Raw genomic sequence first — 20984 nt, 5'->3', positions numbered from 1 at the left:
TCTGTTTCATAAAAATAGATTTTCCCCACTCCCCCTCCCCACAATCAGCCCTTGCCACAGCCTAGAATCCATGTTGCAAGCCACAGTCCACCCTGGGGGATGCTCCAACTCTCCTCACTCCAGAGCCTCTGACAAAGCTGCCAGTCCACTCCAGAGGCAGCAGGGGTGGAAGTCCCAGGCCCATCTGGGTGGCCCCAAGAGCCCCATCTGTTTCCCCAGAGGATAGGCAGCATCTAGGCCATCGAGCTGGGTGTGATTTTGGAGGCTCAGCTCAGGAGACAACCCAAGGGACAGTGGGACATTCCGGCATCAGGCTAGAAATCCTTGCTCAAAGCAGGAATAGTTGTGTCCTGGAGTAGGTCTGTCAAACTCTCTTTCCAGTGCATCTCTGTGTAGCAATTGAAGGGCCCCAGGGTAGAAGTCAGGATCCCTGGTTTCTATTCCAGCTTCATGAAAGCCTCACTGTGAAGCCTTGGGCAGGTTCTCCCTCCTCTTCTCCTGGCTTCAGTTTCCTCCTGTGCAGGTTACGAGAGCAAGACTGGATGATCTCAGGTCCCTCCTGGCTCTCCATCCTGGACTCCCAGAGTGCAGGCTCTGGGAAGGCAGAACCCTGTTCCTGCCTCAGTTTCACCACCTGTGGGTCTGGGCATAGGGCTGGGCATGGAGGTACTGAGCAAAGGTGTGCTGAATGGACATCCCAGTCTCTCTGGATACAGCTGTGTCTTGAGATTCAACCTGCTGGAATGTCTCAGGGGTGGGTGGGAAGGAGGCAGGTGCTTTTAGGATGGGTGCTCTCCAAGCCTGGAAGAGTCCGTTTGCCAGCTACATGATCCTCAGTGTCCAAGATGAGAGACAAGACTTGGAGTTTCCAGTTGTAAGTTCCACTACCTGCTTGAGCTGAAGGAGTATTTTGTGCTGGGCTTCAAACTGGAGGAGCCAGGTCTGTAGATTCTGCGTGCTAGATTGGAGAATATGATTCCCACTTTAAGGGCCAGGGGACCTTTGTGGACATGAGGGCTCATCCCCAACCCCCAGGAGGCTGAGGCTGTCTATAATCAGGCCCTCCTAGAGACAGAAGGATGAGTGAAATGACAGCTCTTGGGCATCTCAGGGGAGCGAATCAGAACCTGTGTCTGTGGTGGGCCAGGGCTTTAGGAAGTCAGGAAGAGGCTTCCCTTCCCACCTTCCCCCAGCTCCCCAAAACTCACACACTGATGGAAGACTGTAGCCTGGAAGGTTCAGACATAGAGCTGCATGTACAATCATAATTTGTGCACTTACACATGGTCACATACACTGAGTGGGAACACTGACCTGTCATCACTCCTACAATGGTCATGGTCTGATGGTCCCCATCTCTTTATCTACCCATCTGTCCAGCCATCCATCCGACATTTATGCAGGGCCTACTGTGTGCCAGGGCGGGTCTAAGGCAGCTAGCTCGCAGACGCGCCCCACAGTCAGAATCTCACGCACACCCTGGCATCTGTGCTCACTCACACGCAGGCTGCTCACTCTCTTGTACCTTTCTTGCCATCACCTTGGCCACATCCACATTTTTCAGCTAGGCCTGGGAACCACCATGGAAGGGTCAAGCATCACAGAAGAAACCCTTAGCCTACCCGACTCCCAGACTTGGTGCGAGAGGTCTAACTCTGCTTTCCTTCTGTTTGCCCACCTCGAAGCCCTCCCCTTCTCCCTTCATGAGCAGTCAGGGGGACATGTAGACAGACTCCTGAGAACCAGAAGTCCAGAGGATTTCGGTGTGTGGAGGGGTCCCTGGGCCTTCAGAGTCCTCTACCACCAGACTCCTGAGGCTCCCCTTCCCTAGCCACCCTGTGTTCAGATGGTCCATCTGACGGGCAACAAAGTCCAGGTCTGGCTCAGTGACAGATCCGCTCTGTCATCTCCCTCTGTAGAGACACAAGGTGGGAAGGGGTCAGTCAGAGTTCAGCCTGCCGGGCAGCCCCTTCCCAAACTACAGGGCCCAGCTGTTCTTCTCCCTGAGCCCTGCCCCTTCCCACCCCTAACCCCAACTCTAGGCTGCAGATCTGGGTTTGTACACTGACACCTGAATGAATTCTCTGTTAAAGTACAGAATCCATTGTTAAATAAATTGCCTTCCCAGAATTTATCCACTTGGGCATTGGAATTTCATAAAGCAGGCGGCATTTGGATCTGAAAGCTCACAGAGGCTAGCCTTGGTGGGGAGGGCAGTGGGGGCTTCGCCTCACCAGTGGCTCCAGCTCCCGCTGGTCCACCAGACTGAACTCGCGGATGAAGTAGTAGAAGTGCTTGTAGCAGGTGTTGACGTGCGCCTCTGCGCCCATGCTGAGGATGCTGTCGAAGTGGTGGATGTAGACGTGGACAAAGACTCGGAAGAGGCGCGTCAGGATCTTGGTGCAGACCTGCTGGAAGTTCCTGGGGAAGGGAACTCCTAGGGTGTGTGGAGGGACAGAAGCGGGGATCAGCGTCCTGGTGACAAAGCCTGACCAACACTGCTCTCCCACACACAGGCAGCCTCCACCAGGATGGCTTCGCCCCAGCATACTTCTCAGTACGCTTTCCTTTGGGAGATGCAGAGGGTGGTTTGACTTTTTCACACACTTTCCTTTTTAATGTGACTGTGCCCCTCCCCTGCTGAAATACTCCTCATCTTCCACATCTTCCCGTCGCCTGTGCAACCATGTTAGGGGTCACTGACCAACCTTCTCTCCCCAGTGATGTGCATCTGCAGGGCCGCTCACGTCACACCCTTGCATACAATTCCAAGGTGAGTTCATCAACATCTGGGTCTATTTTAAAACACCTCGGTCTTCAGGATTACGTCCTAACTTCCCAGCATGGCACTGCACAGGCCTTTCATGATCTAACCATGTCCTCCCTCTCCAGCCACCCCCAACCCCAAGTCACTCCTCATTCAACATTGACGCAGCAGTCCCAGACCCCTAATCCTGAAAATACTAATTCTTCAAGAAGTAGTGCAGAAATCACTCATTCCTTCAAATATTTAATATCACAAAAAACCTTCCATCTGTGAATCAGGCCCCACGCAGGGCCCTCTGCACCTTCTGCCTCTTATCCTTACGACAATTCTGATGACGGGTCTGACTGCCATGCTAGAGAGGATAAGACAGGGGTGCACAAAGGTGAAGCTGCTTGCCCAAGGCCACACAATTACTAATTAGTACAGACCGGAGGCAGGATTCAAACCCTCTTTGCACCCCTCAGAGATAAATGACCCTGCCTGCAGGAAGCCCCGGCTCCGTGTAAAAGGCCCAATTTCTGCACAGCACCCCCATACTCAGGGTGGAGATCTTGGTGGCTTATGCCCCCCCCCCACTGTGGCAGAGTCAGCCCAGGGTTAAGGCATACGCCCCTGGGGTCGCACAGGCTACCAGGGAATACGAGTCCAGAGTCAGGTCCATCCCTGGCCCACCTGGCTCCACAGACCCCTTCCTCTTCCTCACTGCTGTCAGATGGGGGTGAGCCCTGCCTCCCTGTAAGCCATTCCAGCCCAGGCCAGGTCCCTTGTTCTCACCCTGCCCATCTAGACTTGGGGTCCTGAATCCCAAGAGAACTGAGCTCCAGTTCTGAACCCCTCCCAGTGCAGCACACTTTCCCTCTCTTGGCCTCAGTTTCCTCCTATGTAAGATGAAGGTACTCATTGTTGGGCATGACAGTGCAGGAAATGGCAGGCCACTGGCTGGGGAGGAGCCGTGGGCACTGAATTGTGACTCAGGGCCCAGCTTCCCTCAGCATTCAGACTTTTCCCCTCTGGGCTTGACCCCCTGCCCCACCCATCTCTGATCCCCACAGCCTCACAAGGATGAGCCTGAGTTTGGGTGGGGGCTGGGCCCAGGTGCAGGTGGGGCTGCTGTGACGAACACAGTGTCATGCCTTCTCAGCACCCTGACCAACACCCCCGTCCTGCTGCCTTGGGGTGGGGAAGCAGGGCCAGGGTGACATCACTCATCTCCCTTCCCCACCCTTGCCTGCCCAGCTGCCCAGCTGAGATAAGAAAAGACCCCGTGGCCTGAGCCTGACAAGGGGAAATTCTGCCCTCAGAGTCCCAGTCTGAGGTGAAGATACCATCCAGGTCCCCCAACCCCCAAACTCCTCCCTTTCCTGGGGTCAGGATTCAGCAGGACCTCCCAGGAGGCTGGAGATCAGATCAGCCCAAGCAGGGGGACCTGCCATGAACACCTTGGGGCACCTGTTCTGGAAGGTTCTCAGAATCATAGTGTCTGTGGTCTTGCCAAAGTGGTCCCTGGAGGGATACTCAAGCTTTGGACAAGAACAGCCCCAAATTGGGAGTCAGTCAATCCTAGTCAAATGCTTGACCTTGAGCAAGATACTTAACCTGTCTCAACCTCAGTTTCTTCTTCTACAAAATGGGGATGAAAATCCACCCGCGCCCCCATCACCCAGTTGCCAGATCCCACCACATGCCTCATCTGTGGCACGTGCTCGCAGCGGCTCCTCCCTCCCCGGCCAGGCCCGACCCTCGGGCACGGCAGCGCTCACCAACACGCGTGGGAAAGACCTCCTCGTCGTTGATGAGGCCCTCGATCCAGTCCATGAGCAGCGCCATGTAGCGCGGCGCCGAGAGCTTGGCTGGCCGCCGGTACTGGCGCTCGTCCTGCCAGCGGTACTCGTAGCGCGGCCCGCCGGCCATGACCGGGCAGCTGGTCTCGCTGCAGCGCTCAGCCATGGTGCCGTAGATGAGGTTGATGCGGTTGAAGAAGTCCACCACGTGCACGGCGATCCAGTCGTCGATGCTCTCGCCGGGCGGCAGCCTCACCACGCTGCGCAGGTCCAGGCCGGACTTGAGCGAGGCCTGTGCTTTCTTGTACAACTCAAAGCGCTGAGTGCCCGGCTCGAAGCGCTTCCGCGGCCGGAACGTCTTGTCCTTGGCGAACACCTGCTTCAGGCACAGTGCCATGGCCTGGCCTGGGGCTGGAATCCTGGGGCTCAGACCTGAGGATGCCAGGGACAAGGGCATGGGGGAGCCTGGTGGTCAGAGCCTCATCAGCTGGGCTCCGACTTCCGAATACATCCCACCCCTCTCACCTCTCAGCCTTTGCTCAACCTCTGCATGCCCTGCCTGGAATCTAAACCCCCAGGCCCTCGGTCCAGTGCCCAGCCCCCTGTCCAGGCTACCTCAGTACCCCCTGCCAAGTCCCCACGGCCTTCCCATCTTGTTTCCTCTCTGCTTGCGTTGCATCTCTGCTTGCATTGCATCTCGCAGAGGGCTGGGCCTGGCCTCCAAACAGGTGCTCTGCAGACTTGCTGCTCACCATTACAAAGATCTCAGAGGCTCCCTGCAGGCTCCATCCAGGCCCTGGAGACAGAGGCCTGGATGAGATGACCTCTGGGAGCTCCAAGGGCCAGCTGGTGCAGCGTGGGAGAGCCTGGCTGCATTGTGCTGGGGGCAAGCGGTGGGCCCCAGCCTTTGGCTTCCTCTGGGATATCCCGTAGTCCATCCGGCCACCGGGGATTCCCAGGGAGCAGGAGGGACTTTTCTACCAAAAATGTCCTTTCCTTTTTCTTCACCCTTAAAGAGGAAAGGGCCCTCACGTGATCAGCTGGGAGGCCTCTGAGTGTGGCTGCAGGCACTGGAGGAGGGGGACGGTGGCCAGCCTAGAAGGGCGCTGCTTCCTCTGACAATGGCAGGAAAGACCACTCCTGCAAGCCAGCCTCCTCCAACCCCAAATCTGAACAAGCCACTGGCCCTCCCCCTGCACCTGACACTCAGTAGACATCCCTACAGCACCTACTATGTGACCAGCACTGGGAGGTAGACGAATACAGTCAGATCTACCCAGCTGGGCCCATCTAGAGCTCAGACAAATTTGTTTTGCCTTGTAGAACTGAAGGATCCCAGATTCAGAAGAGACCTCTGGGGGGTGGGGGAGGCAGTGATCAGAGACCCAGACTAAGAGACAGGAGTCCTGGGTTCCAGTCCCAGCACCACCACTGGCTTACTAGGTGACCCCTGCAGCACCATGGATTTGGCCCATGCAAATCCTGGGTCACTCTGACACAGCCAGGTTTCTGAGACTCTCAGGGTGGTTATTTTGTCTCCCCTGTGAGCTATTGGGAAATGCAGACCCAGACACCTGCTGAGGCTGGAATTTAGCCACAGACTTAGCACTGACCTTGGCCCCAGACTGAGCACCAAGGCTGAATGTAATCTAAGCACTGAGCTCTGGCTGCAGGCTGAACTGTGACCTGGGCCCTGGTAAGTTTGAGCCCTGGCCCTGGCCCTGCAGTGAGCCTTGAATACAGCCACAAAGCCTGGGCTTGACCTCTGACTGGCAGACACTGGAGCATTTTCCCTTCTCACATCTCTGGTAATGCTGGGACAGGATTGGAGAAGGGAGGGTAGGAACCAGGTGAAACTTGGATATAACCAAAGGCATGGCACATATGGCAGGCAGGTTACTTCTAGCAACAAATCAACAAATCAAACTAGGGGAGGAGATGTTTGCGACAGGGGTCCTTCCTTGTACCCACAACAGGCAGCCTGGATGGGGACAGTGAAAGAAAATGAAAGGAGGCTGCAGAGTAGGGACAGGCCTTCTGGCAGGATCTTTTCCTCTTAAAAAATCCTCAGAGATGCAGAAGGTCATCTCATCCATCCCTACTCCTCAACTTCCCACCCAAAGAAGTCCCCTGTGCTTCCTGAACAAAGAGGAGGAGATTTCTACACTTCACTTGCCATCTCCATTTTAAACTCTGGTTGGGGCAGGTGCTTCCAAAATCACTCATACTGCAATTAGGTGGGGTTCTGGGGCTTTCCACCCTCGCATGGGCCCCTTTACTGTCAGTTACAAACAGGCCTTCACCCTGGCATTCAACACCACCCTACCTTTCCTGCCCCACACCCCACCTCCCTACACCAACGACCCTGGACTTCTTCCTGATCCCTGAACACAGCCTCTACTCCCCTGCTCTGTGTTTTTTTATGCTGGTCCCTCCGCCTGCCCGACCACACATCCCCAGGTTGAACACTACCTCCTCCCACATCCTCCTCTACTGAACCCAGATCTCCTTCTTGGGTGGAGGCTGCTCTGTGGCCATTGCCGTCCCCACCCCACCCACAGCTTAGAACAGGGCCTGGCAAAAAAGTCAGTGCTTGGCCTTCGAGAAAAGCTTAGACCCAAATAGCCCTGAGAAATCAACCAGCCCAACTCACTTGTACAGATGGGGAAACTGAGGCCCAGAAAGGGGACTTGAGGAGCCTGCATTCACACAGCAAGTTACAAGCAGAACTGGGAACTGGGATTTGGTGGGGCTCAGCCCATGACAAAGAGTAAAGGACCATTTTCCTGCACTGGCTGGTCACTGGTCTGGTGGAGACAGGGAAGTAGAGGGAAGTGGGGGGAGAGGGGAAGCATCTTGCCCACCAAACAGCCCAGCCTGCTTCCTGCCCCCAACACACTGACCCCCACAGCAACTTGGGTGTCCTGATTAGTAAGCTTGAGTTCCACCTTCCTTCTGTGGAACTTCAAGGCGTGGGTCTGCTCCCAGGAAGTGTGAGCTTGAGGGTGGGTACAGGGCAGGTGCCCTTCCATCCAGACCTCTTACCCCTCCCCACTCCCCCCACCCCATGCCTTCAGAGAAGCACCACGTTCACCCACCTGGCCCCATTTCCTAATGCAGCAAGTCCTGTTACTCCTAGAGTGGCCAGTGGCTTGCTCACTCCCTGGGTGGGCATCTGGGCTTTCCAAATGAAGACCGCAGGGTGATCCAGCCTGTTTCTGACGTTTAGTCCCCTGACAGGACACACCTCCACCCCCTGGGCCTGGCCCAGCATCTGGGCCAGAGGATGGCCCCAGATTGACCCCAGAATCCAGCCTGTGACGCTCTGCAGGGCAGAGATCGAAAAGTAGAGGCGAAGACTCCCTTCTCCCCGCCCCGAGGTACAGGGCCTCCCCTCACACCTCCTCCCCACCTCCTCCTGCACCCCCAAACCAGCTCTCAGAGCCAGACAGGTCGGTCGTAGGACCCAGGGGGCCCGCAGGACATTTCCGCTCTCGAAGACACGCCCCCCTCCAGACGGACACCCCCAACCCAGACTTTCAAAGCTCGGAGTCGCGACCCGGCCTGAGGACAGTGGGCAGGCTGCCTCCGGGCAGAGGTCGCCTCCGGACGGTGCCACGCGGGGACAGCCGAGGAAATGAAAGCGGAAGCAAGGCTGGGCCGTGTGCGCGGCGGGGCCGCGGGACGCACGGGCGCTCACTCACCGGTCGCCTCGGCCGCAGCGCGCTGGCCCTCTTCTGGCCGCGGGGTCACGTTCCCCGCGCTGGCTCGTCCTCAGCCTGCCAGTCTCCTGCCGTGCCGGTTCTGTCGCCTGTCAGTCTGTCCCCCTGCCTGCCCTGCCGGGCCCGCGGCCGCCCTCCCGCCCCGAGGCGACGCCAGCTCCGCCCCGGGCCCCGCCACGCTGCTTCCACGGGGCGGGGAGGGGCGGGGAAAGGGGGCACCCCCCACCCACAATACACAGACACACTCCCGCCTTCCCGGAAAGTCCGTACCGAGCTCCCAGCTTCCCGCTGGGCAAAAAACTGAGCAGCCCGCCCTCTCGGTGTCTTTTTGGACCTTCACCAGAGGCAGCCTCTGATTCCTAGACGGCAAAATGGGGACAAGCCCAGCTTCTGTCTGGAGCAGAAACAAAAGAACTGCTAAATAAATGCCCTCCTGGAAGCACTGAGTCCCTGAAATCAGTAAGGGACCAGGACTGTCCTGTTCACTCCTATATCAGCTCCTGGCACATAGTAGGAATGCAAACCCCACTTGATGAATGAATGAATGAGTGAATGACTGAATGCCTTGGGAATCATGAGCTGAGTCCCTCACTCCTGAGGGGACTGGCCCAGAAGAGTGCTCAAATCACAGATTTCATCTCCTTCACCAGGGTGGGGGGGCCTTGCTTAGGCTGGACTGATTCTCCTCACTCCCACCCAAAATCGCCCCATTTCTCACCTCCAGACCTTTGTCCCAGCTGTTCCCATTTTGGAATCCCTTTTGTCCCTCCCTCCTTCCAACCAAATCCAAACCCTTCAAGACCTGATCTGCTCTCCCTCTTTTTCTACCTGGGTTCCTCCCCTGAGGACAGATATCCCACACGAGCATTCAATGCACACTGTGGCCCCCAAGCCCAGAGACCAGTTGGAGGCCTTCTAGGCTAGGAGGGCCAAGGCAGATAGCTGGGCTGTAGAAGTCACCCTGGAGGGGGCGGAAGGTGACCAGATGTGGGTAGGGGAGAGCTAGAGGCTGGAGGTGGGCATTTACCATGGCACAGGTACCCCACTGGGCTCCCTTTGTGTCGGGCTTTCTACTTGCTTGATGGCATGAGAACACGCTGGATCCTTGGGAATCCTCAGGCATAGAACTGAGGATACGTTCTTTTACTGAGCACCTGTTTTTGCCCCGGTCTAAAGTTCTCTGTATTTTTATGTCTGAGTCTTAATTCTGCCCCAAATCCTCTATAAACAAACATTTGCTTATGGAGGAAATTCAAATATACTCTTATTTATTTGATATCCTCATCAATAGCTTTGAACTCGATTCTGTGCACTGAGATCAGGGGACCGAGTGACGAAGCTGACCCAGTTGCTGACCCAGGTACTGACAGGTTAGCAGAGGGGATGATACAGACAGACAGATAACACTAGGTCAGAGCTCAGTCATGCAGAAGTGAGAATGTGGCTACGGACTGATGGGCTTCCCAAGAGTGGAACATGTGGAACACCCAAATTGGGTGTTTTGAAGAGAGTTTAATGAAGGCACTATTTACAGGTGTAGTCAGGGTGTGGGAAAACCATATGGATAGCGTATCCCCAAAGGGCTAGCAAGAGCAGTGGGTGGCTGTCAACCCCAGGCTGAAGGAGTGTGGGGAGGGAGTGGTGAGGATGGGAGCCATGAGGGAGGGGCTGGTGTGCCCTAAGGTGGGCCACCAGCCCACCACAGTCATACAGGGAAGGACTGGGGGTATATAAAAGCCCTCCCATCTCTCCCTCCCTCCCCTCTCTGGCCAGGTTTCCCCATTAGCCGAATCCTCCCAGAAGCCAAGGACAAGGGAACCTGTTGCTGCAGCCCATAGAGGCCAGCCTCCTGGGTCACAGAACTGGGTGGAGGGTGGAGAGTCATCTGGAGGAGAAACGTGAGGTCAGGGCTGACTTCACAGAGGAAATGACTTGGAAATTTCTTGTGCTTTCCTTATCATGCAGTTCTAAATATTTCATAAATTTCATTGGAACTTTCTCTTTAACTCTTGGATGATTTAGAAGTGTGTTTTTCAGTTTTTCATCCTATGGGAGGTTTCTGTTTTTCTTGTTGACTTCTAATTATATTGCATTGCGGTCAGAGATTATGGTCTGTAGGATTCTTTGGAATTTGATGTGACTTCCTCTGTGGCTTTTAACATGGTCATTTTCTGTAGCTCTGAGCTGGATTTTATAGGACAGGCAGGAGTTTGTCTGGTGAAAAGTGAAAAGCACAGAATCTTACACTGTGGGAAATAGAGATGATCCATTTTGAAGGAACCTCAGAAGTCTCCAGCTCATCTGCAGAGTTCCTGGGTGTCTGTGGGATGGGAGGCAGATGGAAGGGTTGGAGGAAACCAGAGAGCCCAGATCCCTCAAACACCTGTAACCTCTTCCTGCTGCTTTCAGTCTGGGCTAGAGAGACTGGTTGTTCCAGGAGGCTCTGCTGGGGATGAGAAGACCCAGACCTGGGAGAACAAAGTCATGGTTTTACCATGTATTAGCTGTGTGATCTTGATTCAGTCATGCCCTCTCTGATGGTGTGCTGTGACCTGACAGCACTGCATACCTACACAGGACAGGCGCTGTTCCCTGCCACTGTGTCCTGAGTATGACGAGTGGCTCCAGAGGGGCTCAAACAAGGCCCATCTCTGAAGCCTCGTGGGAGCCAGTGAGGACCTAGGAGAGTCTGTGCCTGTTTCTATTGCACAGCCTGGGCACACGCGTCCCCAGTGGGAGCTCCAAGTGGCAGCAGGGTGGTGTCTCTGCCGCTATTCTGCTGTGTGTTTCTGGGAAAGCCCCTGCCCCCCTCTGGGCCTCAGTTTCCACACCTGCCCCACAAAAGCACCTTCTAGAACAAAAGACACTGTATAAAAAAGACATCTGCACCTGAATGTTTATAGTAGCACAATTCACAGTAGCAAAGATGTGGAAACAACCCAAGTGCCCATCAATACATGAGTGGATTAATAAAATGTGGTATATGTGTACCATAGAGTTCTACTCAGCTGTAAGAAACAATGGTGATATAGCACCTCTTGTATTTTCCTGGATAGAGCTGGAACCCATTCTACTAAGTGAAGCATCCCAAGAATGGAAAAATAAGGACCACATGTACTCACCATCAAATTGGTTTCACTGATCATCACCTAAGAGCACATTTAGGAATAACATTGATTGGGTGTCGGCCAGATGTGGGTAGGGGAGGGGATGGGTGTATATATACATAATGAGTGCGATGCACACTGTCTGGGGGATGGACACGTTTGAAGCTCTGACTCGGGGGGGTGGTGAGGGGGCAAGGGCAATATACGTAACTTAAACTTTTGTACCCCCACAATATGCTGAAATTAAAAAAAAAAAAGCACCTTCTAGCCATAGCAAGATACCAAGTACCATCCGGAGTACCTTATCAGAACCAGCTTCCTGCCCCTTCCCTTGCTGGGCCTGTACCCAGTGACTCCACTGATACAGAGTGGCCTCTCCATGGAGACTCCCCAGCCCCTCCTATGCCAGGAAGGGTCCCCTATCCACACCCTCTTCCCATAATGAGCTACTGCACCCTCAGTTCACCTCACCAGGCATCTGGCAGCTACTATAGCCCGATAGCTACTGTAGCCCTCCCTCTCTCCCAAGAAAGAGTTTCTATTTCAGCTTCTGCTCCTCCCTGCCCAGGAGGCAGGATGTCCCTTCCTGGATCTTATCTTATATCCTGGCCCATTGAGGAAAAAGTCACAGACACTCTCATGGCGGTAAGAGGAATTGAGTTAGATGTCCTTTAGTTTGAAGAATACAAAGTTTAAGGGAATATGACAGGACAACAAGGTTGACAAGCATATATACTAAAATTCTGTGTGACCTTGGACAAATCACTTACTCTCTCTGAGCCTATTTCCTCTTCTCTAAAAAAGAAACACCTGCCCCACAGAAGAGCTGTGAGGATCAGATGTGGTAGCCCTTGTTCACAGCAGAAGGCTGTGACCAGTCTGTCCCAGTGGCTGCCTTCAAGCAGTCAGCAGTGTTTGTGTAGAAGAGGGATTGAGCTTGTTCCAGGGTCCTGGAGGGCAGTGGGCAGAGACCCAGGACAGTGTGTGGGGACACTCGGCACATCAGAGCTGTCTGACCATGCAGCCGGGATGGCTGTGCTCGCTTCTCAGGAGGGAGGGGTGCAGGCAGAGGGGGCCAGCCCCCTGTGACACAGGCTTCCGAGGGTTTCAGTCCCTCTGAAGAGGAGACTCCTCTTGCCTCTGAGAACCTCAGACTCCAGTGTTCTCTGCTCCAAGGTCCTCCTCCCTCCCAGCTGCCCGCCTTGAGTTGGAGGCACTGCCCTCACCTCTTCAGGTTAGGGTCTTCCATCTGGGGAAGGAGACTCTGGAGGCTGGGGTGGAAGCCTGGCGTGCGTAAGTTCCTGACGAGGATTTCATAGCCCCCAGACCTGATCCGCAGCATGGCCCTGGTAGGCACTGTGCCCTCCAACCACTTGTGTTAGTTCCCAGTCCAGGGATGCCCCAGGAGCGGACTGAGAGTTGGGGGGGTGGTTTTATCAGTGTTCCAGGCTCAGCCTTCCATGGAAGCTGCACAGGAAGTTCTGTCCAACCCTATCCCCTCTTCTGCCACTGTGGTACCTCAAGTTCAGCCCCTGGAACTGCCTTCCTGGAGCACCCCCACCCAGTTCAAAGCTGTTCTCCTACACAAAGCCTCCTCAGACTGCCCCGGGCCCACGTGCTTTCTTCTTTCCTCCACGGCATCTTTTCTCCAGGTGTGTTCAGTGGAACACCTGCCTCAGGGTTGCCAGTAGGTGGGGGTTCCTTATACTTCCAGAGGGCTGGGGTGATATCTTTCAGTAACAATGGTAGTAAATTATCACTTACATTATTATTAATATTATTACGGTGAGGTGGAAACAGCACATCCACTTCTTCCATGTTTTTTCATTCATTCATTCTTTTATTCATTCCTTCCGTAAGGATTTACTGAGGGCTCACTAGGTGTCAGGCACTGTGTTTAGGCCAACTGCAGACCTTTTCCTTGCTTTGTGGGTGATGACAAAGGCCTCAGTCTTCTAATGAACTTCCATGGGCTCAGGTGTCCCTCTGGCTACAGAGGATCATTAGCCAGCAACAGATAAGGGAGGGGGTAGCTCTTAAAAGGGAGGGGTCCTTGGATATCACTTAGTCTAATCTCCTTGAAGTACGTGAGAACACTGAGGCACAGGGAGAGAAAGGGATCAGCCCAGTGACAAGTCATGGTAATAAAAACCATTTGCTGAACCTTTTATATCCCTGTGCATGAGATGCATATTCTCATTTCCTCCTCTCAGCAACCCTTCAGAGAGAGAAGTGGAGGGCTGGAAAGGAAGAAAGACAGTTCCACCAAGGAGAGACATTGGACATGTTTGGGTGATTGGACATGTCTACCCTGGAGTTCTCTCTGGGTCCTATCTAGGCTGCATTTCCAGGAGATAGGAAAATTGTATCTGCTGCAGCGGGAAGCAGCGATTCAGGCAGTGGGTGGGGTCCACTTCTTGGTGGAGACTCACTGGGCCCCGTGGAGTCTGGATTCCACACAAGTCCAGCCTGTGACTTCCCACAGTTGTTATCCAGCTCGTCATCCGGTGCATTTGGGGCTTTTTCAAGCAGCAGCTGTAGGAGCTCAGCTTTGTCCAAGGCTAAGTAAACTAAGGGTGTGCTCTTCTTTTCCGGGAAGTCTTCGTGAATTACACCAGCTGCCTGGAACCAACCTTGCGGGGGGCAGCTATTGACACAAAAAGTTCTCAGTGCTTTGCAGATGTGCTCCTTGTTTAAGCCCATGGAGATCATGTCTTCCCCTTTGCACTGTAAGCCCTTAAAAGTGGGGTTTTATTTATCTTCTCCTACGTGACCTTGTAGCAACAACTGACAGTTGTAAGGAATTTTCTGGTTTAAACGTGGTTTTTACTACTCTGGTCATTTTTGAGTCCTGCAACAACCTTGGGATGTGAGTAGTGGCTCCAAAAGGTGAAATGACTTGGTCAAGAAGCATAGCCTGAGATGGCAGAGTGGGGCCTCCCAACTCCATTTTCAGGGCCCACCCTTCTGCCCCACACTGCCTGAGTACTTAGCAAACATACTGTTTAAGAGCTATCTCATATGACCCTTCAGTAAATTAGAGAAAGGAAAACAAATCAGTTTGAAAGGGGGCTAGACACTTTCTAAAGCTGTTCTCCCGGGAAAGTAGATGATAACACAGACATTTGTGCTTGGAACCATGTTAAAGCAATTAACAGCATTAGGTACATTGACCATCCTTAGTAACCTTGACACCACCTTAGATTTCTCATTCACTTTTTTTGATACCCTTGCAAAATCTGCTGGGGCCAGTCATATTCCACACATTCGACAGATGGCACCCCAGACAGAAAGTCATTCAGTGTGAGCTGAGGGTAAAAAAGGAGAAGGAGCCAGGAAGGAGGCCGAGCACAGAGAGGAGAAAGGGGTTTAGGAAACAGAAGGCTGTCTGAGGGTCACTTGGTTTCAAGAATGGGGGACTGCCTGCCTCTGAGAAGAGGGCTAGAGGTAGACTACCACTAAGGTCCCCAGAGCTTTCCTGACCTTGAGAGCAATCCTCTCTCTGCAGGGGCGCCCAGAGGACACAGTGTAGCCTGCTGGCTCTGAGACAAACTGAGAAGGGCGAGAAAGTTCCAGCCAATCAATCCCAGCTCCAATGGGGTGTGAGTCTTCCAATTGAGCTCTGTAGCTGAGTTCTCATCAATCCTGCCCCCCCATTGCTGCCTGCTCTCCATATATCATCCCCCTGTGCTCACTACCACAGGCAAGAACAGACGCACACAGGATGGATGGAGAGCTTCAGCCTGCTCAGGCAACACACAATTCTCTGTGCAGCTGCAGGGGCCATGCACACATAATCCAGTGCGACAGATAATCCAGCATTTGGCTCCAGGGGTCATAAGCCTAGGAAATTCTCAGCTCTCAAAATCAAACAAGGAAAACATCTGAACTCCAAGCATCTGGGAAGGCCTCTGCTTTCCTCTCATGCCCCATTGAGGTCCTTGCCTAAGACATGCTGGGAACAGCTAATCTCATCCCAGAAATGTTCCCTAGAGGCAGACAATAATAAAATCTTTGTTTTTTCCACATATTTTCCAGTTGGTTGCCTGGGATCAAAGTGCAAACAAAATTTGGAAAGAAGAGAGAGAAGGAATGCTGCTACCAACACCCTATGTGACCTTGGGGAAGTCACTTCACCTGGTTTGGGGCCTTTTTTTTTTTTTAATTTCTAAATTTTGTTTTTTGAGACAGGGTCTGAGTCTGACACCGGGCTAGAGTACAGTGGCATCATCATAGTTCACTGCAAATTCAAACTCTCCTGCCTCAGCCTCCCGAGTAGCTGGGGCTACAGGCACATGCCATGACACCCGGCTGATTTTTTCTATTTTTAGTAGAGAAGGGTCTCCCTTGTGCTCAGGCTGGTCTTGAATTCCTGAGCTCAAGCGATCCTCTCACCTCAGCCTCCCAGAGTGCTAGGATTATAGGTGTGAGCCACGGCACCCAGCCTGGTTTGGGTTTTTTTTACTTAACTGTAGGAAAAAAAAGTAAAATCATTAATTTAGGCCAGGCGCGGTGGCTCACGCCTGTAATCCTAGCACTCTGGGAGGCCGAGGCGGGTGGATTGCTCAAGGTCAGGAGTTCGAGACCAGCCTGAGCGAGACCCCGTCTCTACTAAAAATAGAAAAAAAAAAATTATCTGGACAACTAAAAATATATATAGAAAAAAAAAATTAGCTGGGCATGGTGGCGCATGCCTGTAGTCCCAGCTACTCGGGAGGCTGAGGCAGTAGGATCGCTTAAGCCCAGGAGTTTGAGGTTGCTGTGAGCGAGGCTGATGCCACGGCACTCGCTCTAGCCCGGGCAACAGAGTGAGACTCTGTCTCAAAAAAAAAAAAAAAAAAAAAATCACTAATTTAACGCAGGGGTTCCCAAATCAGGCTGAGCTGTAGAATTACTTGGACAGTTATAAAAAGAAAAAAAAAGAAAAGAAAAGAAAAATAGTTTCTTAGGCCTCACCCCGGGGCAATAGAATCCACATCTCAGTGGTAGGGCCCAAGAATTGACAGGTTTGACAAGTTCTTCAGGTGTTTCTGATGTCCAGCCAGGTGAGAAAATGACAAGATTAGATGGATTTAGTCTCTTTAAGCTGTGAACAGTTGTCTAATGAGTTGACAAGGAATTAAGTAGAGGTCTGTCACCAGGAATGATTTTGTCTCAGATAAGCCATCTACAAATAATCAGACAGGCCTGCGCCTTGGCCCAGAACTCCAGGTATTACCTTGCTCCTAATCCAGATGTTAGCTCCCAGGCCCCACATCTGCCTACCTGTCTGCATCTTACCCCCAACCCTATGCTAGATGTATGTCCTGGGTCCAGCCAGCTGCTGATTGGTGATTGATAAATGGTCCTTACTCCAATCTGTGTGATCTGGTCTACACTTAACCCAGCCTTCCCTTCCCTGCTCCTACCCTCTAGCTTTCTTGGGAACTGTTTTTTCAAATGACAGCTTATGCAAAACCCTATGAATCTAGCCTTGAGACTCCCAAATTCCTAATGCTTGTCCCCTGGTCTGGTATGATTACTACTGCTCAAGCCTCTATAAATTCCTGGGAGAGAATTTCTTAAAATGGCAACACAGTGCAGAAAAATAGCACAAAAGAAACATGTTCTAGAAGTAGAAGGTCTATGTTCTAGATTTGTTCCAGAAATAGAAGGTTCCACCTCCTCTGTATAGATATGTACCTTGAAAAGGTAAAGTACTTAATCTAACAGCTACTTTTTTGTATTTTATTATGTGTGAAGCATAATGCTAAGTACTCTACATATACTACATCATTTAATCCTTTCTTAACTCTTGAAATAGGACTGTTATTTAATTTACAGATGGGAACACAATGGCTCAGAGAGATTGAGTAACTTGTTCAAGGTTAGACAATTAATAAAAGGCAGAGCTGGGATTCTAATTTAGACCTGACTCTTAACATCTATGATGCTGTCTCACCAGTGTCTTCATCTGTGAAATGGGAATATTACCTTTATAGTATTGTCACAAAGATCAAATGAAAGAAACCTAGGCAGTGTAATCAAACATCTCAGAGAGTCTGCTGGGAGTCATACACCGGTGAGACTCAGTAAAACACCTCTGTTCCTTCTCCCCCTGCCTGCAAAATTAGTGTCAAAATGTTAAGATCTGTCTGCTACTTCCTATCTGACCAGAGGTACGGTCAAAATGGGAGAATGAATGTGGGCTGAAAAATGAGAATGCAAGGTGAGGATTCATGTCAAATCATGAATGTACGACCAACAGCAACAACAAAAGTGGTGTGGGATCACAGTGGACCAAAATCAAGCATGATTCAGTAGTGATGTTTCAAACTATGGCAAGGACTTTTTTTGGTAAATAAAGAGCTTTAGAGGACATCACTTACCTATGACTACTGCCATGGCAGATATAGAAGAGGACCAAGGAAAAGTGAATTCCACATTTGTTGGGAGGGACACAGGTTTGGAGCAATAGAGTGAAGATTCAAGTCAAGATGTGATGGGAACACTGGATTGAAACCAACCAGATGAAATGGGGATATGTGTAGAGGCCCAAAAGTCAAAGTTCCAGGCAGGAAAATCCATTTTTGACAACAGATCATGAGAAGACAGGAGAGGGTGGCAGTGGGGATGAGGGTGGGGAAATGACTTCTACGTGGGCCATGCCAATTCTCAAGATACTGTCACTACAAATCCGCTCTAGTAACCCCACAAGGCCATCTTGGGCTCAACTCTAGGCCTCAACTGTGAGGTAGACACTGATGAGCTAGAGTCTGACCAGAAACAAGTGAGAAGCAGTTGAGCCAGACAGTGAGGGGCTGGGGTTTTGGGTCATATAAGGAAAGACAGAAGGTTGCTTAATCTGGTGAAAAGATACCAAAGCAACTTGAGAGCTCTATTCACATATCAATAGGAAAGGCTATTAAGTATTAAAGTGAGGGCTTTTTGGGGAGGCTCCATTTATGGCAGGCAGAAGGAAGCCCAGGGTAGTGAAGTAGTGGGTAGAGGATAGTGAGAGGAGGCTAGATTTCAGCTAGGGGTGGGGAAGAACTTGCTATCACTTAGAGCTGTCTCAGCATGGTACAGGCCAGTTAGCAGGGTAGAGAGCTCCTAGTCCCTGGGAAGTTTTCAGTTGCCCAATGGCTTGGGGATGCTGTAGAGAGGGCTACTATGGTGAGTAGGAGATTAGACTAACTAGACCAGGTTTTTTTCAATCTTTCTTGGGAACTGTTTCTTCAAATGACAGCTTATGCAAAGCCTGGCAAATAAAACACTGACCCTCTAGTTGAGTTGGGGTAAGGACCAGACTCTCAAGGTCCCCATCTCTAAGGGACTTCTGGGATTTCCTGAAGTATAGTTTGAAAACTAGTGACTGGATACTAAGGTCTTTTTAATGTTAAGGCTTGGTAAGCCAAGACAAGACCTTGAATGTGCTGGACTGGTACTTTAAAATATTTGTTTTGTTCCAAAAGTTCATTCATTGCCTCTCAGTTCTTTCTGTTCACAAACCCTGGACATAGCTGCTTCCTCTGATGGCCCCTTCGCTTGGTTTCCCACGTGTAGCCTCTGCAATAAGAGCAAGCAAAATAGCTGCAGCCTGGGACTGGGACATAACCACAATGTGTTTGCCAGGGCTGGATCTCATCGTGCAAAGGATGCTTATAGGCGCCAGTGTCTGAGTTTAGTGGTCACCAAAGAGGAATTTATTCAGCATCCACAAGGCATCTTATATCCCTCTGCCAGGCTTCATGCTGGACACAGGCAATACAATGCCCACAAAGATATGATCCCTGCCACCAAGGGGTTTCCAATTTAGTGGGGGGACAGGCTTGCAAAGGCTTGAGTGCAAAATGCTGCCGAAGCACAGATGAGCACATGACCCAGGTGGGGAGCAGAGTAGAGACAAGTAGGTCTCAGAGAAGACTTCTGGTAGAGAAGCTTCAGTGGAGCTTTGAAAGACAAATAAGGATTAACCTGATGAAGAGGGAATGGACATTTGAATCAGGCAAATGTATTTGAAAAGTGCGGAACAGAGGTAGGGAGAGCACGGTGTTCGGGGAACTGCCAGCCATCCAAAATGGCTGGGGCTAAAGGAGTGGATGGGGGCCTAGCACAAGATGAGCCTGGAGAAGTCACCAGGCACTGGATCCTGAAGCTCTTGTGAACTGACGCAAAGGGACTTTGTTTTGAATTTTCTAGGGAACCTGGGATGATTCATAAGCTCAGAAGTAGCCCTGTTCAAATGAATGTGAGGAATGAGCCTGCTCAATGGACATTACCAATGATCCCATTAAGTCTGGAGTGTGGACAGTCGCCTCCTAGTCTTGGCTTGCTTCCTGATGCAGGCAGCGACCTTCAAGTCATCCCTTCCGTTTCTGCGACCCAAATCTCTCCTTTAGCAGAACAGGGATAAAGATGCTGCCACCAACATGCCACATGAGGAGAACTGACAAGACCAAAGCGCTCTATTCAGAATTAACCAGAGAGCACAAAAGAAGTCCTCCCTAGTTAGAACACGATGTCTTTCAAAATGGTCTGGAGGAATCAGAGATGTATAATACCTGCATTTTGTTCTTTAGTTACCAGCAGCAAAATTGGTAGACATGTTTCTCAGGGCTCATTCCACAGCCACTCATGACTTCTTAAGACCTGAGTTCACTGCTGGAGCTGGGGTTGAGATCACTGGAAGGTTGCCCTCTTTCCTGAGCTGGAGCTGGGAGAGGGCAGTAGGGTATAAGGAGAGCAGTAGCCCATGTCACCCACAAGCAGGTTACTGCCGACCTTATAGGGTTGTTGGTAGGATTGAGATAATCCATGCAAAAGGCACAGTGCTTGGCACATGGTAAGCCTGCATTAAATGTTAGTGGTTATTGTTAATGTGTATATAGTTGTGTGTTGCTTAACAATGGGGGATACACTGAGAAATGCATCATTGGGTGATTTCATCGTTGTGCAAACATCATAGGGTATACTTACACAAATCTAGATGGTATAGCCCTGCGGTCCCCAAGCCCAAGGGCTGTGGACCAGTACCAGTCTGCACCTGTTAGGGACTAGGCCACATAGCTCCACTGCTTCCACCACTCCCAACCCCTGGTCCGTGGAAAAACTGTCTTCTGTGAAATTTAGGAACTTGGGGGGCGGGCGGTGCCACACAGCAGGAAGGGAGGGAGTGAAGCTTCATCTGTAATCTGTATTTACAGCCACTCCCCATCACTCACATCACAGCCTGAGCTCTGCACCCCCATGCCCCACCTTGGAAAAACTGTCTTCCATGAAACCAGTCCCTGGTGCCAAAAAGGTTGGGGACTACTGGTATAGCCTACTACACTCCTAGACTATATGGTATAGCCTGTTGCTCCTAGGCTACAGACCTGTGCAGCACGTTCCTGTGCTGAATACTGTAGGCAACCATTACACAATAGTAAGTATTTATGTATCAAAACATATTTAAACAAAGTACAGTAAAAATATGATATAAAAGATAAAAATGGTATACCTATATAGGGCACTTACCATGAATGGAGCTTGCAGGAAAAACTGGAAGTTCCTCTGGGTGAGTCAGTGAGTAGAGAGTGAATGTGAGGGCCTAGCACATTATGGTACACTACTGTAGACTTTATAA

General features: G+C 51.5%; 2 protein-coding genes across 6 annotated transcripts in view; both read right to left on the bottom strand.

Annotated features, from left to right (window-relative positions):
• Window positions 1-8340, bottom strand: MOB3C (MOB kinase activator 3C). Of its 3 annotated transcripts, none has more exons than XM_045545492.1 (4): window positions 8253-8340; window positions 4528-4980; window positions 2235-2437; window positions 1-1913 (listed from the first exon to the last, which is right to left on the bottom strand). In XM_045545492.1, exons 2-4 carry the CDS (start codon window positions 4943-4945, stop codon window positions 1884-1886), a joined length of 651 nt encoding a protein of 216 aa, XP_045401448.1. In that variant the 5' UTR covers window positions 4946-4980; window positions 8253-8340; the 3' UTR covers window positions 1-1883. The 3 variants fall into 3 exon arrangements, with proteins under 3 accessions (XP_045401448.1, XP_045401447.1, XP_045401446.1); XM_045545491.1 differs by lacking the exon at window positions 8253-8340 and adding an exon at window positions 7647-7724; XM_045545490.1 differs by lacking the exon at window positions 8253-8340 and adding an exon at window positions 7202-7344.
• Window positions 8341-8579: 239 nt separating this feature from the next.
• The window catches only part of ATPAF1 (ATP synthase mitochondrial F1 complex assembly factor 1), a 44738-nt gene continuing 32333 nt past the window's right edge, over window positions 8580-20984 (bottom strand). The window contains exons 10-11 of one of the 3 annotated variants that reach the window (XM_045545486.1): window positions 10516-10590; window positions 8580-8664 (exon numbers count right to left, since the gene is read on the bottom strand). In XM_045545486.1, coding sequence (XP_045401442.1) covers window positions 8607-8664; window positions 10516-10590 — 133 coding nt within the window. In that variant the 3' untranslated portion in view covers window positions 8580-8606. The remainder of the gene's footprint in view (window positions 8665-10515; window positions 10591-20984) is intronic. The other 2 variants (XM_045545488.1, XM_045545489.1) reach the window with 2 other exon arrangements.

The sequence above is a fragment of the Lemur catta genome, chromosome 3 (assembly GCF_020740605.2).
Source record: "Lemur catta isolate mLemCat1 chromosome 3, mLemCat1.pri, whole genome shotgun sequence".
Taxonomy (NCBI): domain Eukaryota; kingdom Metazoa; phylum Chordata; class Mammalia; order Primates; family Lemuridae; genus Lemur; species Lemur catta.
The sequence above is the reverse complement of the archived record's forward strand: the minus strand, read 5'-3'. Positions and strand labels throughout refer to the sequence as shown.

Coding starts and splice junctions, on each gene's coding strand:
- MOB3C (XM_045545490.1), bottom strand. CDS start 7,253: ATGCAGGCTCCTCAAGTCCCCTTTCTGGGCCTCAGTTTCCCCATCTGT. Junction 4,981..7,201: donor CAGTTTCCCCATCTGTACAA/GTGAGTTGGGCT, acceptor TGGCATCCTCAG/GTCTGAGCCCCAGGATTCCA. Junction 2,438..4,527: donor GGTCTTTCCCACGCGTGTTG/GTGAGCGCTGCC, acceptor CACACACCCTAG/GAGTTCCCTTCCCCAGGAAC.